The sequence below is a fragment of the Sturnira hondurensis genome, unplaced genomic scaffold, assembly GCF_014824575.4.
Source record: "Sturnira hondurensis isolate 20B ecotype Veracruz unplaced genomic scaffold, ASM1482457v3 Scaffold0019006, whole genome shotgun sequence".
NCBI classification, from domain to species: Eukaryota; Metazoa; Chordata; class Mammalia; order Chiroptera; family Phyllostomidae; genus Sturnira; species Sturnira hondurensis.
Window position 1 is genome coordinate 13,645,882 of NW_028091637.1, and position 18,532 is coordinate 13,664,413.

General features: G+C 59.4%; 1 protein-coding gene across 3 annotated transcripts; it reads left to right on the plus strand.

Annotated features, from left to right (window-relative positions):
* The first annotated feature begins 416 nt into the window (after window positions 1-416).
* On the plus strand, window positions 417-18,439 carry VILL (villin like). Of its 3 annotated transcripts, none has more exons than XM_037070779.1 (21): window positions 417-499; window positions 1,745-1,892; window positions 4,404-4,467; window positions 4,629-4,703; window positions 4,998-5,203; window positions 6,576-6,684; window positions 8,054-8,164; window positions 8,469-8,668; window positions 9,015-9,093; window positions 9,183-9,281; window positions 9,931-10,069; window positions 10,287-10,387; window positions 12,912-13,049; window positions 13,181-13,339; window positions 13,857-14,036; window positions 14,606-14,751; window positions 15,607-15,751; window positions 17,008-17,202; window positions 17,385-17,456; window positions 17,661-17,969; window positions 18,207-18,439. In XM_037070779.1, the coding sequence occupies exons 3-21, from the start codon at window positions 4,405-4,407 to the stop codon at window positions 18,318-18,320; spliced, it is 2,640 nt and encodes an 879-aa protein (XP_036926674.1). In that variant the 5' UTR covers window positions 417-499; window positions 1,745-1,892; window position 4,404; the 3' UTR covers window positions 18,321-18,439. The 3 variants fall into 3 exon arrangements, with proteins under 3 accessions (XP_036926674.1, XP_036926676.1, XP_036926673.1); XM_037070781.1 differs by having other exon boundaries at window positions 17,008-17,193; XM_037070778.1 differs by having other exon boundaries at window positions 17,008-17,193; window positions 17,385-17,969.
* Window positions 18,440-18,532: the final 93 nt, after the last annotated feature.

Consider the following 18,532-nt stretch of genomic DNA (forward strand, 5'->3'; position numbering starts at 1 on the left):
GGGCTGGGCATGAGCCCAAACTGGGGGTGGGGAGGACAGCAGAGATGTTGGAGAGAGCCCTGGCCACCTCCCCCACCTCCTGAAAGGACCTGGGTCTCACAGAGCCAGACTCTCACTCCCTCCCCCACCAGCCTTGGTCCTACTTCCTGCCAAAATTTGCTGGGGTGGTCTGGCCTTCTGGGGGTCAGAGACCAGAGAAGGGAAGTCACAGTGCATTTTACAGGCACAGTTGGCCCATCCCCAGCCTCTATTCCCTGCTCTCTCCGGCCACTAGTACTCAGGAGGTGTGGCCTGGCTCTCAGGGAGCTGGGTCGACATTTGTTGACTGACTAACTGATTGACCAAGTTTGGAGGCCCAGGCAGCCAAGCGGCGGGGTGTGTCCTGCGGGGCGGGAGCAGGGATTGAGTTACAGCGGAGAGGGAGTGGTGGGCAGAGCCGGCCGGGGCCAGGCGCAGCACTGCCCACAGGCAAGGCGAAGCTGCCAGCAGCTGCCAGCAGGTAGGTCTGGTAGGGAGGGGGCACTGAGCGCCGCTGGGCCCGGGAGCTTTGGGAAAGCGGGCGGGGTGGGTCTTTCTGAGTCAGGGGTGCACGCGTCCGGGCACAGGCTTCGGGTTGGCAGAGCTGGGGAGGCAGCGGGGAGCCCAACGGGGGAGAACACTGGTGGGGACAGGCAGGCCACTGCCGGGGCACTGACAAGGAAGAAACTAGGATCTGTACGCAGCTGGGGGTCTCCGTTGCTGCAGAGTCAGAGCACGGGGACCCAGGCCTGGCCCTCCGCTCCTCCACCCTGCAGCCGGCACCCCTCCCCCTTCTGGGAAGCTGAGTAGAGTAACCTCAGGGTCCGCCTTCCACAGGTATCTCAGGAGGAGGAAGTTGAGCGCCTAGGGAGAGAAAAGGGAGCTGGGGAAAGGAGAGGGTCCTGAGGGGAGGCAGGCAGTGTCTGGAGAAGGCAGGAAGCACTTCGTGGAAGGGCAACCCAGGGGAGAGGGGCACGTTGGAGGGGGGATGTGTGAGGAGGCACCTGGGGGAAGGAGGGGGCACTGCGGGACCCGGAGGGAGGGCGTGATACCGGAGAAGGAATTGGGCATGGGGGTGGGGGGAAGAGGCTCTGGGCAGAGGGAGCCAGCCCCCACGCAGGGGAGGTAATGGAAGGGAGTTCCCCAAAGGAAAGAGGGATATTGTGGGTGGGAGGGCTTGGCGAGTGAGGGGGCTCTCTGGACAGGGAAGGGACCTGCTGAGAAAGATAAGAAGGGGTCCTAGGGGAAGAGGGGCCCCATCCTTTGAGCATCCCTCCCCCACCAGTCCAGAACTCAGCTGGAAGACGCTGAGCACAGGTTACATGGGGCCGGAGGCCCGAGAGCCCTGGAGGCCGGAGAGTTGGGCCCCCTGGGCTGGGGATGGGAGCACCCTCTTAGCCACGCCCACACCCCCACCCCACCGAGGGATGCTGTCTCCACCCAGTGAAGTCAGCCCAGTCCCAACTTTCTGGCCACAGTTTGATTTCCTGTCCTGCACAGTGACCACGGGGCTGAGGCCAGCCGGTCTCCCTGTCACCTGGCCGCTGTTTCACACTGTCGTACCCTCTGCAGCTCAGAGTTGTTGCTCACTGCTTCTGCCTCCTCACCTCTGAATGTCACCGTGCCTGTCATCTGGCATCATCGCATGTTTTCTGTTGCTTGAGGCCACCTTTACATACATGGTCGCTGTGTCTGCCAGTCACTCATGTCACCCTCATACCAACAGGCCATCAGCTGCAACAACCGTTCTCTGTACAGTTAGAGCTCACGGTGACTCCTTCTCCGCTCGCCTCTGCTCGACGCAGTGCGGGGCCACAGGCTCATCCATCCGGCAACCACTTGCTGACTGCCTGCCAGGGTCGGGCAGCTGGGCGGTAAGCAAGACAAGCCCGGGGCCTCAGGAATCCACACTGAGGGCTTATGTGGTCCAAGGGGTCCCAGGCTTCAGTAACGTCTGCTTCCTCTCTCAGGGCTGTCCTTTCTGCCCACCCTGCTCTGGGCAGCTCCCCCCACCCCCGTTCCTCGCTTCCCCACACACACACTCCCTCGGCCACCTTGACCCTCTTGAGGAGAGTTGGGTGTGTCCCCCGGTGTACTGCCCGAGCCCTGCCCCTGGAGGCCACTCCGTTTCACCTGCCACTTCTGCAACAGTGAATCTCTGCTCTGCCTGCTTCCCCCGGACACACAGGATCAGCAGAGCTGAGACGTTCCTCCCACTGATAAGGCCCGGTGGGGTGGGACTGGGACGTGACCTAACACTGCACCGGGGCCACTAGGAACGAGAAGTTCAGGACGGAGGGGCTTCTGGGTCTGGTGAGCAAAGCAGCAACAGAGGAGGAACAGTGGCAGCCTGCTGCCGGGATTTAGGTTGGATGTAGGGAGAACTTCCATGGATGAAGGACAGAGCAAACCTCACACAGAGTCTTTTCTCAGAACCTGGATCTGTTTAGACAGCCTGTCCCTGTTTCCCTGTGTATGAGGCTGGCTCAGATGCCAGGAGGTGCCCCGCACGTGCCACCGGGCCCTGTCGGCAGAGCATGTCTGGTGTCCTTGTCGCAGATGCCTCTTTCTGCCTATGGACGCTTTTCCTGCTTGCAACGCTTTGCCTGTGGGAAGCACTGTCCCCGTCAGCAGGACCTCGCTCCTCTGCCCTAAGCATCTACCCGAGATGACATCCCTCTCAGCAGTCTGTTCCTACTTCAGAGCCTGGCTCTGTCTGTGGAACCCGAGCCCTCTTTGTCCAGCCTGTGACGTGTGTCCCAAGGCCTCTGCCTGATTTCCCTGGATAGAAACAATGTCTGCCTGCAGCACCTCTTCTTACAAAGAGCTTATCACCGTCAGGGTCGTTGTGTCCACCTGGGAGCACCTGTCCCTTTCTGCAGGGCACGGCCCAGTTTGCAGAGCCTGTGGCTGCCTGCACGCGTCATTCCCAATTCCCTGGGTACCTGTTAGCAGAGGTTCCCACTCACAGAGCAGTATCTCTTCCCAGAGCCCATCCTTTGCTAGGAAGCCAGTCCCTGTTTGCAGAGCCCGGGCTCGCTACAGCACCCGGCCCTGTTTCAAGAGCTTGCCTGTGTCTGGGGCTTCTGTGCATGACCACAGAGCCCGTGTCCCTGCCAGCGGCTTTCAGCAAACCCTGCCGTCTCTGAAGAAGCTGCCCCTGCTAACAGAGCCCGTCTGTGTGCAGGGCCTGTGTGGGCTGAGCCCACACAAAACCTCTCCCTATCTGCAAAGTCTGTCTCTAGGGGCTGTCGGCGGGGCCTGTGTCTTTTTCCAGAGCTTGGATCTCATTGTCGTGTTTGTGAATGTTTGCCCAGCCCACTCCCACCTCCCTGGAGGCCGGCTTCACGTCCGCCTTCCGAGGCTCTCCCTGCGCTCAGAGCCTGGCCATACCTAGGGAGCTTTTGCCTCTTTCAAGAGCCTGCTTCTGTCTGGGAAGCACTTCTCCAACTGCAGATACCGAGTCTGTGCACGCACCTTGTCTATCCAGCTCCCCATGCAGGTTGCAGACTGTCCCTTATGCAAGGCCTGTCCCCGTCTTAAAGGTTGGTCCCCATCCACATTTCTCTACGCCCTTCCCAGTCTGCAAAGCGCCTCCATCCCTGCAGACCCCGTGGCTGTTTGTAGAGTCTTTTTCGGTGTGCACACACTTCGCTCACTTACCAGCCTGTCCGAAACTCCCCGGGTAGGCTCTGCGTCTCTGCACAGGCCATCCTTGTGCACGCAGGCAGGCGGTCCCTGGCTGCAGATCTCGTTGTCCTCAGGAGAACCCGTGCCTGTTGCATCCCACCGTCCTGCCAGGGGAGGCTGTGGCCCAGGGTGGTGGAGCCTGTGCCGGTGCACAGAGCTTTTCCTGCCCACGCAGCCTCCCCGCCGTTGCAGGGGCCCCGTCTCTCGGCATCGCCTGTTCCTAATGCTCTGGGCGACCTACGTGTGTCTGCAGCTCTGCCCCTGTTTGCAGAGCCCGTCCCTGCCAGCAGAGTCTGTTCTCTCCAGCAGAGCCTTGGCCCATCTGCACGGCCTGTCATGCTGCCCACAGTCACTGTCCTGACTGTCCATCCTCTGTCTGTCTGTCTGCATCACCTGTTTCTGACTCCCTGCCTGTTTTGCAGAGCGTGTCCCTATGTTCAAAGCTCAGAGGGACCAGAGCTCAGCCCTGTTTCCGGAGCACAAGCACAGATGACAAGCCAAGTCCCTGTTGGCAAAGCCTCTCTGTGCTAACATCTGCGGTGCCTGTCCCAGCTCACCCATATTTGCACATTTATAGAGTCTTCCTCATGAAGGGCATGTGCTTTGGAGAGCTGCAGGCAGGGAGAGTTCTTGCTTGGAGGCCAGGGTCTGAGAGCTCTGGCTCTCGTTTCCTTCCTCACTCCGGTCTGGCCTAGGATGGACGTCAGGAGCCTCCCAGCCATCGAGAGCCGCAGGGACCTCCACATCTGGATCGTTGAGGTGAGGGGCAGGACTGACCGCAGCGCTGGGGCGGGGGTGTGGTCTCTGAGATGAGGCTTCTCCTGGGGCTCAACTCAGAGCTGGTCTCCCCACCCCAGAGGGCCGGGGTGCGTGTTGGGGGGAGGTCTCCTGAGTGGTCACTGGACACCTTCCTCTGCCAGAACCTGAAGATGGTGCCGGTACCCGAGAGGGCTTATGGGAACTTCTTCGAGGAGCACTGCTACATCGTCCTGCACGTGAGCGCTGGGGAGCCCGAGGGCGTGGCATGGCCCAGCCCGGAAGCCAGATGGCGCAGCGTAGAGTCTGCCCAGGGAAGAGGCCTGCTGGGGGCCCTGGGATCCCATCCCACAAGGGGGCTGCTGCCTCTGACGCTCAGCCCTTTCCTCCCCATTCTGGATCCCCTGCCCGGTCCCCGCAAGGTCCTTGCACATCTTGTCCTCAGTGTCCCCCCATGCCTTGGCCCTCGGCCCCTCCCCACCCTGGAACCTCAGCTCTCTCCTCCCCCGGCCCCACCAACACTTGGGCCCTAGGTCACCCAGAATCTAAAGGACACACAGGGGGCATCCAAGGACCTGCACTATTGGATTGGAAAGAAGGCGGACGCGAAGGCCGAGGGCGTGGCGGGCAGCTTCATGCAGCACCTGCAGGAGGCGCTGGGTGGCGCCACAGTGCAGCACCGAGAGGTGCAGGGCCACGAATCCGACTGTTTCTGCAGTTACTTCCGCCCAGGGGTCATGTGAGTGAAGGGCTTGGGGGTGGGGCGGGGGGGGGGTGCAGATTGAGAGGGGAGCAGAGTGGTGGGGCGGCCTGGGTGACCTTCTCCCTCATCCCTTGTGTGTGGAGTTGCTGGGGATGGCTAACGCCTCGATTGCACTACAAATCACACATCATCCACTCACCATTTAAAGTGTGCAGTTCAGTGATTTTTAGTGTATTCACAGACTGTACAACCAGCACCACAGTTTCAGAGCACTTTCATCCCCACAGAGGGGCCCCCTACCCTGCAGCAGCTACTCCCCACTTCCCCCGGGTACTCCCTGCCCCATCTGTACAGGTCCGCCTGCTCTGGGCCTGCCATGTGAATGGAATTATGTAACATGAGATGGATAGACCTCATTTTATTTGTGTTCATCATGCGGTGGACATCTGAGTTGTCTCCACTTTTCAGCTGTCACGGATAAGGCTGGTGTTAACATTCTATGTGAGGCTTTCTTGTTTTCCAGTTTTGTTGAGGTGTAATTGACATACACCACTGTGTAAGTTTAAGGCACATGGCGTGGTGGTGTGACTCACGTGTGCTGTGAATGGTTGCCACTCTCAGCTTAGTGGACACCCACTATTGTGCACAAGCATTCCGGAGGACATCGGTTTCCCTTTCTCTTGGGTGGACACCCAGCAGTGGACACCCATATCGTTTTGAGTTTGCCTTTGTGCTACTGTGCCCAATAGAAACACGTCTTTTCCTTTAAACTGTTTCAAATATGTATTAAATTAATAGTTGCAATATATTAGGTTGAACCATAACAAATTGCCAACATTCAATCATTTCTGTTTTACACACTTAAACCTAATACATGCATGAACACACATATATGTATATATGCACATACAGGAAACACACAACTTTGATATGCATTCACCTACATATGGGCACACCCACACACACGAACAGCCGTGTCCACCCACACACATACATGAACATCCATGTCCACACATGTGTTTTTCTGAATTCCACACGCTCACACCTGCACCCAGATGGATAAACAGATATGTAGGCTCCCACTTGTCTACACGTGCATTGCATGTGCACGTGCAATTGTGTGTGTACATGTGTGTGTCTATATCTGTCCACATGGACAGACGCACCATGCCCTGCCAGTATACATGTACATATACATGCACATGTCTGCGTATTTACACACAAACACACACATGTTCCTGCTCTGTGTGTGTGGCCATGTGCTTATGCACATGCTCGTAGCTACTTGCACATGTGTGTTGAGCAGGCACTTGTGTATTCCCGCATGTGTGCATGCGTGTGCTTGCATCTGCGTTCCCTCCTGCACGTGGCAGTGCGTGGCCTTACAGGGGACCCTATCCCCCCCCAGCTACCGGAAGGGAGGCCTGCCCTCTGACCTCAAGCACATGGAGACCAGCATGTACAGCATCCAGAGGCTGCTGCATATCAGAGGGCGGAAGCATGTGTCAGCCACCGAGGTGAGGCACCAGGGGCGCACTTGACCTCCGTTTCAGCTCAGACTTCATGAACTGAAGTATAGGGACATGTGGGGGGGTGCCAGGAGAATGGGGGGCCCACAGCCATCATCATTCCCAGGTGGCCTATCTCATTGTTAAATTTATTTTTCAGTGACGGTTGAAATACAATGTTATATTTGTTTCAGGTGTACACATGGTGATTAGACATTTGTGTAACTTACCAAGTGATCGCTCTGTGAAGTCTAGTCCCCAGCCCCCAGGTGGCCTCTCTTGAATGAGAAGAGAGAAGGCAGAGCTGGCCATGGCTCCTCTGACCCTCTGCTTCTTCATTCATCTCACGGCTGTTAAGAACTTGGGGCAGTACCCGGGGTCCGGCAGCGGGGAACGTGGCCAGACAAGATGTCGTACCTGGATGGTCCCTATAAGCAGTACAAGGGGAAGAAGCATGATTTTAGGAGGGGGATGTACACAGCCCCATGCTCTCATACATATTGTCATTGTCACTCAGAGGCATACACAGTGTCTTTCACTGTTACCCCTGGGGCCACTCTGGTCCACTGAGTGCCCTTGAGCCATGGAGAACAGAGTGCACCTGACCTTCACCAGTCAGGAAATTCACGGACATGCCAGTTTGGGGGAACAAGACATGGTGCTGCCGTCTGGCAGGCACATGGTGTGGCGAGGTCAGGCGCCTGATGTCTGTGGTGTGCTTGAGCCTGAGCATTTGTGCCACTCTGTGACTCAGAGACGACCCCACACAGCTTCGCACGCTGTCCCCCACAGACTCGGTGACCACACATCCCTGGTCGTGCAGAAATGCAGCCCCGGGTCTTGCCTGTCACCCTGGTACAATGGTCTAAGTTTCCCCTCTCACTCTGTCTGGAAGGTAACCAGACTTACCCACGGATAGCACACTGCTCCTCCCGCAGGCACATGTGCACTGTCACCCATGAGCACACTCACTTGCTCATATTTGGTGTACCCTCGAGAGTGTGTGTGTGCACACACATTTATATGCGGTAAACACATGTGCACCCCAATTATACACACATATACAGCTACAGACATGCACTGAGTGGAAAGTGTCATACTCTGTGTTGTGCAGCAGTGTCTACAGTCACACATGTCTAGAAATGCACATGGCTGCAGCCACCGAGCGGCCCGCAGGGGGTCATACAGTCACACAGATGCATGCCCGCATGCCCTGACAGTAGTGTCATGGTCACAGACACACAGGTGCACAGAGCCTCGTGAAAATGATACACTCGAGCTGTGCTTGCCTAGGCTGGGGCTGGTTGCAGTTCCCCTGCCCTTGGGTGCTGGTGGTAGGACACACTGTCCCCCTCCCATCCCCTCCTGGCTCCGGCAGGTGGAGCTCTCCTGGGAAAGCTTTAAAAAGGGTGACATCTTCCTGCTGGACCTGGGCAAGGTAATGATCCAGTGGAACAGGCCCAAGACCAGTGTCTCCGAGAAGGCACGGGTGAGTGTCTGTCCTGGGAGAGGAGGGGCGCGCAACTGGGGGAGGGGGTGGCCCTCCAGGTGCACATCCTCCATCCGCCCCAGGAGATAGGCCTGGCTCTCTGCTGCCACCTGAAAAGCAACTACCAGGTGCAAGCTGAGTCAGACCCTGCACTGGTGGTAGCTCTGGGTGCCAGCTAAGGGGCCACCTGCCCCAGCCTTTGGGAGTGGAGCAGTGACGGAAAATCCAGGATGCTGTCTCGGGGGACAGAGGGCATGCTGGGCGGGGGGGTGGGGGGGGCTGATTGCCAGGTCCTCTCCTGCAGGCCCTGGCCCTGACCTGCAGCCTCCAGGACAGGGAGCGAGGGGGTCGTGCCCAGATCGGTGTGGTGGATGATGAGGCCAAAGCTGCTGGCCTCATGGCGATCATGGAAGCTGTGCTTGGCCGCAGAGTGGGCCGCACGTACACCGCCGTGCGGGACGAGAGTGCTAACCAGCTTCAGAAGGCCCAAGTCCACCTCTACCAGTGAGCAGACCTTGCGAGTGGGCAGGGTGGGTGGCGTAGGCCATGCTGGCACGCCCACCACTACAGCGACACCACAGGGTTTCTGGAAAGCCCTCCAGAAAAGGCCCGAGGGTTTCTGGGCAAGCCCTGTGGGACCCTGGGCCCAGCCTATACTCTTGCATGACAGAAACCCATCCTATGGACTGGGTAACGAAGGCCCTGAGAAGGCCAGGTAGTTGCCTAAGGCCTCTACTCAGGGCCCCAGCCCCCATGCCTCTGCCTCGGAGTGGAGGGTAGGGGACTAAATGGGGCTAGAGTGGAGCCAGGGCAGAAAGAGGCTGCCCACACCTGGACGCCTGTCCTCCAGTGTCTATGAGAAGGCTAAGGACCTGGTGATCCAGGAGGTGGCCACCCGCTCGCTGACCCAAGACCTACTGCATGAGGAGGTGAGGCAGGCCTGGCCCCGGTCACCCCACCCACCCCACAGCTCTACCCGGTCTGGACCCCCACTGACCAGCCCCACTCTGGCCCCCAGGACTGCTACATCCTGGACCAGGGGGGCTTCAAGGTCTATGTGTGGCACGGACCCAAGTTTAACCACCAGGAGAAAAAGGCCGCCTTCAGCTGGGCTCTGGTGAGGCTGTGGGGCCCTGTCTCAGAGGGACGTGGAGGCCGCCCTGCCCTGGGGCCTGAGGAAGGAAGCTCCCACCCTGAAGTCTCACTAGGAGACTGAAGCGGGAAGCCACCCTGCCCTGGGGGCCTGTCTGGTGAAGCACAGGGCCCTGCTGGGGCCTAGGCCCAGAGAAAGACCTTTTAGTCTGAGGAAGGAGAGACAGCTCTGCCCAGGGGTGCAAGGGGTGTGCAGGGGCTGTCTGGGGAACTGGAGGCATGTGGCCGGCCTGGGGTGCCCTGAACAGGGAGGTCTGGGGGATCCAGTCAGCACCCAAGAAACTGTCAAAGGATGAGGTAGCCCTGACTTGAGGTCTGAGATGCCTAGTGCATGGGGGCCCCTCCTTTTCAAGGGGGGGAGACCCAGCTCAGCCTGGGGTCTGACGACTTGTGCCGGCTGGCCCTTCCTGAGGCCCAGACAAAGGGGACCCTGCTTGGCCTCAGAGAACTCAGAGAAGCCGGTAGTGGCACGGCCAGCTCAGAAAAGCGGGTCTGGAGCTCGGTGAATGACTGCTCAGTGCTCCGCTGGCCCAGCTGCAGGAGCATCAGGTCCCCAAGGGGGTAGGCCCCGTGGGCCCCACCCAGGCACAGGCCTGACAGAGCCCCCGCCCCAGGGCTTCATCCAGGTCAAGGGCTACCCGCCCCACACCAACGTGGAGGTAGTGAGCCACGGCACGGAGTCGGCAGCGTTCAAGCAGCTATTCCGGTCCTGGTCTCAGGAGCCGCGTGGGAAAAAGGAAGTGGGCAGGATCCGTAAGTGGGAGGGGCGCGCCGGCTGGGGGCGGGGCCATTGGGGCAGGGCTGCGGGGGCGTGGCCTGGGGCGACACCCAGAGCCTGGGGGAGCTGGGCGAGGAGGCGTGGCCAGAGGGGGCTTCTAGAAGGAAGGGCGGGTCAGGTGGAGACAGGTGGAGGGGCCTGTGGAGCACGAGGGGCAGCAGGCACCAGTGTCACCCTCTGCCCCACCCTCAGGTAACCTGACTCAGGTAAAGCTCGACGTGGGCAAGCTGCACAGCCAGCCCGAGCTAGCGGCCCAGTTCAGGATGGTGGACCACGGCTCCGGGAAGGTGGAGGTGAAGCACACTGGCTGGGCGCAACAGAAGGGGGCGGGGCTGGACACACAGGGTAGGCTTTGTCTTCAGGTGGCCTCCTCTCAAGTGTACACCTGCACACCAAAAGGGACCCCAGGGGCCCGTGTCCTATACACGCGCCCTCCCGACAGCGGGCACATACAATCACGCCTAGTCCCTCGTGCACAGCCATGGCCAGCCGCTCCCATGACAGGCACACTCAGACACTCACGTTTGCCCTTTTGCCCTATGTATGACACAGCCATCTGCAGGATAACACGGCCACACACACTCACACCTTGTTGGTGCACTTAATCACAGCCCGGTGCACAACTTCGAGAGTTCTTCATCTCACCAGGAACCCACAGGGACACACCAGCCCCCAACACCCAGTCATTACCAGATTACGAGATACAGTCGTGTAGTCACAGCCCCACACACCCAGTTCCCAACACACAATCACACACTGTCAGCCCTGTCTGGTCTCAGACCCAAGTTCTGGGAGAGGGAGGGGCTGGGGACCACTCCCAGGTTCCACACATGGAGCAGAGTTGCCTCTTGACCTGTTGGCTGAATTCCTGGGCAGAGCCTCTGATTCCTTTGGGCCTTGGGGTTTGTTTGGTTGGTTTTTGTTTTTCTATAAAATGGGGGCAAAAGCAAAATGTGGTCCCATCTGGGCCCAAGGCTGGGGATGCTGTGAGATCCTGGGACTGCTGAGCTTGTGTGAGGAGTTCTACTTCTCAAGGTAGGTCAGTGTCAGAGAAAATGTTTCTCCACGGTTTCCTCCTACAAATGCCCTGATATGGGTGGACAGAAGTGGTAAGTGAGGAGAGCCAGAGATAGGAGGAGACAGGGCAAGGCAGGGAGGAAGGAAGGGGGAAGCAGGGAGAGAGGAAGACATGGAAGGGGGACAGGGAGACAGGGGAGACAGAGAAAGACACACAGGAGGGAGGAGACAGAGAGCTGGGGGGCAGGGAGCATGGGATAAAGAGCAGGGAGAATGGGGCACAGCCAGGGAGCTAGAGAGGGAGCCCCGAAAGCAGTGGGCGAGTGGCAGGCAAATGGGGAGAAGCCCCAGCATGGAGGCCTGGTGGCCAGGTGAGCACTGCTCCGGGTGGCGGGTGATCGTAGTCCGCCTCTTCTGCAAAAGGCCGAGTTCTGGACGCACTGGTCTGGAGGAGAACCTCTCCAAAGACAGCTGTCAGGCTCTGCGGGGCTCAGATTGCCCAGGCTTCATTTCCTGCTGTGTGGAGATGGACGTTATTGCCCCCACTTCACAGGCTGGAATAACTGAGGTTCAGAGGGGTCTCACTGCTGACAACGGCCACCCTGGGGTTTGACCAGGTGGCCTGTTTCCACAGCCCACGCTTCTACCCACAGGAATGAGAAGTCACGCTGTTAAGTGTGAGGAGGTGTATTCGTTTCTGTCTTTGAACAGGCTTTGTATTTTCAAGTGACCGTGAATAAAGGGAATTCTTCCAACAGCCCAAAGGCCTTGTTCTTGCCCAGCTTCCGCTGCCCTGGCCCGAGCAGCAAGCAGTCCCGCCAGGGCCTGTCTGCCCCTCACCCTTGCTGTGGCTGGTGGGCTCAGGCTCGGGGTGGTGTGTGGCAGGGGTCAGGTTTGCCTCGGCAACCTCTGGAGTCCTCACCACTTGTTTGTCCCGGGCACTCCATGCCAACTCAGAGTCCCAGCTGGGACCAGGCCGGCACGGGTGTGGTGGGTCCCAGGGCCCCGTGGGGAAAGGGTCACCTGCAGATCCTTGCACAAGCCCAGNCGAGTTCTGGACGCACTGGTCTGGAGGAGAACCTCTCCAAAGACAGCTGTCAGGCTCTGCAGGGCTCAGATTGCCCAGGCTTCATTTCCTGCTGTGTGGAGATGGACGTTATTGCCCCCACTTCACAGGCTGGAATAACTGAGGCTCAGAGGGGTCTCACTGCTGACACCGGCCACCCTGGGGTTTGACCAGGTGGCCTGTTTCCACAGCCCACGCTTCTACCCACAGGAATGAGAAGTCACGCTGTTAAGTGTGAGGAGGTGTATTCGTTTCCGTCTTTGAACAGGCTTTGTATTTTCAAGTGACCGTGAATAAAGGGAATTCTTCCAACAGCCCAAAGGCCTTGTTCCTGCCCAGCTTCCGCTGCCCTGGCCCGAGCAGCAAGCAGTCCCGCCAGGGCCTGTCTGCCCCTCACCCTTGCTGTGGCTGGTGGGCTCAGGCTCGGGGTGGTGTGTGGCAGGGGTCAGGTTTGCCTCGGCAACCTCTGGAGTCCTCACCACTTGTTTGTCCCGGGCACTCCATGCCAACTCAGAGTCCCAGCTGGGACCAGGCCGGCACGGGTGTGGTGGGTCCCAGGGCCCCGTGGGGAAAGGGTCACCTGCAGATCCTTGCACAAGCCCAGCACGAGCACCGGGTAGCTGCAGAGTTAGGGGCAAGCTGCGCCCCTGCCCAGATGAGGCTGAGAAGGGCTTTCAGACTGGGCACAGGGTGAGCTCAGCTGGAGCAGCCATCCGTGCCCACCTGCTCTCCAGGTGTGGTGCATCCAGGCCTTAGGCAGGCAGCCCATGGACCCCAAGCACCAGGGACAGTTTTGTGCCAGCAACTGCTACCTTGTCCTCTATACATACCAGAAGATGGGCCGCATCCAGTACATCCTATACCTATGGAAGGTACGCAGACTGGCGAGGTGGGGGGAGGGTAACGTGGAATGGGGGATGACAGGCACCTTCCAGGCTCATAGCTGAAGATCTGAGAGTGGGATCTAAGAGTCGCTGCAGACCCCCACCAACCCCGTATGCAGGGCCACCAGGCTGCCGCACACAAGATACAGGCCTTGCACTGCAGTGCCGAGGAGCTGGACCTCATGTACCATGGGGCCCTGGTGCAAGAGTATGTGACCATGGCCAGCGAGCCACCCCACTTCCTTGCCATCTTCCAGGGCCAGCTGGTGGTCTTCCAGGTAAGGACCTACCTTGTCTGCTGTGGTCACCGCCCCATGGTTCCTCTGTGTGCCGGTGGCTCTCATATACAATGCTTAACCCCTCTTCAGGCCAGGGGCCCAGCTGACCCCTACCCCCACTTGGGCTTCCTGGTGCTTGTCTGAGAGCCGGAAGCTCTGAGGGTGCCCCCTGACTAAGTTTTTACCCCCGGTCCTCAGAGCCAGCCACAAAGCGGAGCGTGGGTGAGGAAGTGTAGCTGGAAGGGAGCCAGGACCTCGCCTGGGGTCACGTGTGGGCAGAGCTGGTCCCCACGTTCCACCTCTGAGCCTGGGGGACTCTGCCCTGACCCCTTGGAGATGGGCGAGGGGTCCATTTAGAAAGGTGTGGGTCCATCCCAGGTGATGGGACCCTCACACTCCACACCCAGGGGCTCCACACAACAGTGGTGGCTTCAAGAACGGGATTCCTGGGCCTTGAGGCCATGTGTCCCCCATTGGGGCAGGGAGGTGGCCCCCGCTGATGCCCGCCCTCTTGTAGGAGAGCACCAGGCACAGTGCAAAGGGGCAGCCAGCATCTGCCACGAGGCTCTTCCACGTGCAAGGCACGGACAGCTACAACACCAGGACCGTGGAAGTGCCAGCCCGGGCCTCAGCCCTCAACTCCAGTGACATCTTCTTGCTGGTCACAGCCAGCATCTGCTACCTCTGGTTTGGGAAGGTACGGCCAGCACTGACCACTAAATTCATGCCCAGGGCAGTGGTGCCAGGCAGGGATAGGGCCACTCCACAGAAGACACAACTTCAAGTCCAACCTTAGATAGGCCTGGAGGGGGTGGGATGGGGGAAATGTAACCCCTCTGGAACATGGAGGAAAATGTAAAGTGACAGGTGGACCTGGGAGTACAAAGGTCAGAGCTAGGATAGACCAGGCCTGTCTCCCCTTCTTCCTGCCTCCAGCAGGGCGCTGCCCCTTCCCACCTCTCTTGGGACAAGGAGGAGGCCTAGCTCAGCTTGCCAGAATTTTCTCTGATCTTCAGCATGAGCTAGAAATGATCCTCAAACCTGGAAGTCCCTAACCATGCTCTGAACCCAGAGAGGGCCTCAGTCCCTGTGACCCTGACCTGCTGGGGAGACAGACAGAGGCCAGGAGGGGCAGGAAGGGTAATCCCCGTTGAAGCCTTCCCTTCAGCCTAGGCTGCCTGAGAGTCAGGCACCTGGGAGGGGGCTGTGAGTCTGGAGGCGAAGACCCCTCCACTGCAGGGCCTGACCCAGATATTTGCCTGTCAGGGGTGCAGCGGTGATCAGCGGGAGATGGCCCGGACGGTAGTCCCGGTCATCTCCGAGAAAGACAAGGAAACAGTGATGGAGGGTCAGGAGCCTCACCACTTCTGGGACGCCCTGGGGGGCCGGGCTCCCTACCCCAGCAACAAGAGGTGACAGGGTTGGGAGGAAGGTGTTCTGCTTACACAGAGGAGGAATCCAAGGCCCAAAGAGGGTGGGGTGATTAATTAAGGGCCACATTTGGAGCTGGAGGGGCCATACAAAAACTGAGGACTCTTAGTTCCCCCATCCCAGGGGCTCTGGAGCACAGCCTCCTCCACTCTTCACTCCCCAGCCCTGAGTAACTTGGATGAGGAAGATGCAGGAAAAGCAGGGCAGTGGTGCCCTCTGCTGGCTGAATGCGCTCCCTGCATTGTCCCAGTCCTGCACCATCCTGTTGCTCTCCAACCCCACAGTCCCCAGGGGGGTGGTGCCCTGTGTGTGTGTGTGTGTGTGTGTGTGTGTGTGTAATGCACAAGAGTGTGTAGGGCAGAGTGAGACCTCAAAGGGAGGAAGAAGCTGAGTACCTCCACTCTGTATTGTTTGCATGGCCTGGTTTGTGCACCACACTCACCCAAGTCTCAGGACAAGTCTCCAGAGCTCCTAAGTACTGCTGTCCCCCTCTCTCAGCCTAATTTCCCCCCTCCCACCTTGAGCCTGACACGGGACCCCAGCCAGGGATGGGCCCAGCAGCTCCTCTCCAAGGAGGTCGGGCTGTAGCTCAGGCCCACCCCACAAAGCCAGCTGTGTCCAATCCTGGGAAAATTCATGGGGCAGCTTGTGCCACAGCTGGGCTGAGCTGGACGGGTCCCCTAATGTGCTCTCCCCACTGACAGGGGCACTGAGGCCCAGAGAGGAGCAGGGTGGGTGGAGCTCAGAGGAGGGCCCAGCCCCTGGTGTAGGGGCCCCTGTGCTGGGGGCAGCTGGGCCCCAGCTGCACCCCAACAGCCTTGTGTCCACCCTGGCAGCCTCCCTGAGGAGGTCTTCGGATTTCAGCCACGACTGTTTGAGTGCTCCAGTCCGAATGGCCACTTGGTCCTCGTGGAAGTGGTGTTCTTTAGCCAAGAGGACCTGGACAAGAATGATGTCATGTTACTTGACACCTGGCAGGAGGTGAGGCAGCCACCCCTGTCCTACTGTGGTGTGTGTGGAACTGGGTGTGAGCGTGCATGTCTGTGTGTGTCCCTCACCACAGGACTGCATGTGAGGCTGCAGCTGAGTCTCAGTGACGGTGTGACACTGGCTGACTGTGTGACAGTGTGCCCGTGATTGCAAGGCCATGAGTGATGGATGACCTCAGCAAGTCAGCGAATGGCAGGTAGCTCCAGGTGACTGCCTGGGGTCGACATGTCGATGTCAGTGTGTGTCAATGTCATTTTCGCATGTGATACGTTTGCCTTTGTGTGCGTGGCCGTGTGGAACAGCTGTGGGGGCCCAGTAACAGCACACCCAGTGAGACGTGTGTGGGAGACTGACAGGCCGTGGGTGTGAGTGACTGAGTGCTTGTGTGGCCACACGCAGTGGTTTTCTGAGCTACCTGTGTTTTCCAGGCTGGACATGTGTGACTGTGCAGTCAAGTGTAGTTGTGCTTACGCGCAGCTGTGTGTGGCTACGGGTGACAGTGTGTGGCTGTGATTTGCTGTCTGACTGTGGCAATGGATGGTTGTGTCTGTGGCACTGTCCATGACACTGTTTGAACATGAGGAGGCCCCCAGGCTCCCACGTCACTCAGAGCAGCACCGAAGCCCTTACCGCCACCCCGTGTGGCCTGGCAGCCCTGACTCTCTGGCCTGATCCGCTCCCACTCTCCCGGTGCCTGTGCTGCTTTGGCCGCAAGGGCCTCGTGCTGGGCCTCGGAGATGCCATGCTCAGGGCTTGTGCCCTGGTTGTGTCTTCCGAGTACAACACTCTCCCCCCAGACTTCCCATGACTCGCTCTCCCCCTCCCTCAGATGTCATCTTCTCTGAAAGGCTCCCCCTGACTGTAAATTAAAATGACATCATCCCCGCCATCACCACACTCATCTCTCCCTGCCTTATTTTCCTCCATCTGGTATATTGCAGGTTTTACTTATTTTTCTGTTTCTTCCAATACAGTGAGAGCTCTACAGGGGCAAGGATCTTTGTCTGTTTTTCCACTCGTGAATCCTCTGGCCCACAGTAGATGCTCAGTATTTGTGGACTGAATGCATGCACATACATGCCCGTGACCTTCTGGAGTGTTTATGGGTGTGCGCATACTGCGACCAAGCTGTGTGTGTCTGGTCTGTGTTAGGGGGCTCTAAGGCCATCTGATGGGCAGGGCTGGGAAGTGGGCAGCTCGGGGCAGCCTGTCCACCCGCCCAAGGCCAGGCCCCTTCTGTGGCCCAGATCTTCCTGTGGCTTGGGGAAGCTGTCGGCAAGCAGAAGAAGGAGGCGGTGGCCTGGGGCCAGGAGTACCTGCAGACCCATCCGGCAGGGAGGAGCCTGGCCACGCCCATTGTGCTGATCAGGCAGGGCCATGAGCCTCTCACGTTCACCGGATGGTTCCTCACCTGGGACCCCTACAAGTGGACCGTGAGTGAGGTCTGAACCCCCAGTCCCCCCAAGCCAGGGGAGAGGGGCTCACCCTGGGCAGACTGAGAGGAGGCGTTGTCCTGCCTGGGGACCTCTAGTGAGGGCCGGGGAGACCTGGTCCCGTCCTCAGGCCCCCTCCTGGGTCCCACTGGTGCCCCTCCATCTCACCCCCACCCTGATCTTGCCAGCAGAACAACCAGCCCTATAAGGAGGTCGTCGGAGGCAGCCTGGGAGCAATCTCTTCCATCTCTGAGATAATAGAAGTGAGTACTGGGGCCTCCCAGGCTCTCCCAGGGGTCTGGGCTCAGTTGGCATGGTCCAGATGGGCAGAATGGGCAGGGAAGGAGCCAGGCACTGGTAGGTGGCAGGGGCTGCTGTTGGGGGCGGCAGGGCCAGTGGGCTCAGTGTGGCCTCCCTGGGGGAGCCTGTCCCCCATCTCCCTCAGCCTGAGACCCTTCTATGGACAGGGTGTCAACAACTTCCAGCTGTCCAGATGGCCAGGCAATAGCAGCACAGGCCCCTTGGCCCTGCAAGCCTTCAGGGGCTCCCAGGACAGGTCAGAAAAGGAGCTGGAGCCGAGCCCCAAGGCGAGCGGCGGCAGCAGCAGCAGCAGCACCAGCACCAACATCCCCAGCAGCAGCAGCAGCAGCAGCAGCAGCAGCAGCTCCTCCCACAGCAGCCCCAGGTCCATGATCAACGGGGGCCTCTCCCGAGAACAGCTGATGTACCAGGCTGCCAAGGACCTGCCAGAGGGTGTGGACCCGGCCCACAAGGAGGTGGGTGCCCAAGACCCCCTGCCACTCACTGCCCCAGCACTAATGCACCGCCTGGGGTGACACATTGATTGTGAGCAATGGGCAGGGTGCCCCGGCAGACGTGTGTTCCAGGTGCCGTGATGGGCAGAGAGAGGTGGGAGAGGAGAGCCTGGAGCCGTGGAATGATGCCTCCGGCCGGGGTTGCATTAGGGGCTCAGCTGACACCCTCGCCTGTACCCACCTCCCCCACCCCCACAGTTCTATCTCTCCGACTCGGACTTCCGAGATATCTTCGGGAAGTCCAAGGAGGAATTCTACAGCATGGCCAAGTGGAGGCAGCAGCAGGAGAAAAAGCAGCTCGGCCTCTTCTGAACCCAGGCCCTGCCCCAGCTGGTGCCACTCCCAGGACCAGTCCCCCTTGGGTACCTCCCCCACACGCACCTGAGCCCCCAGGGAGACTCCTGGGTCACCCCCTCCCCGTCAATAAAAGCTTATGGCCCTCACAAGGCATGGTGTGCAGACTTTCCAGGCTGGGTCACTCAGTAGGTCCACCTCTGGGGAAGGGGCCTCTGGGGCTGGAAGGG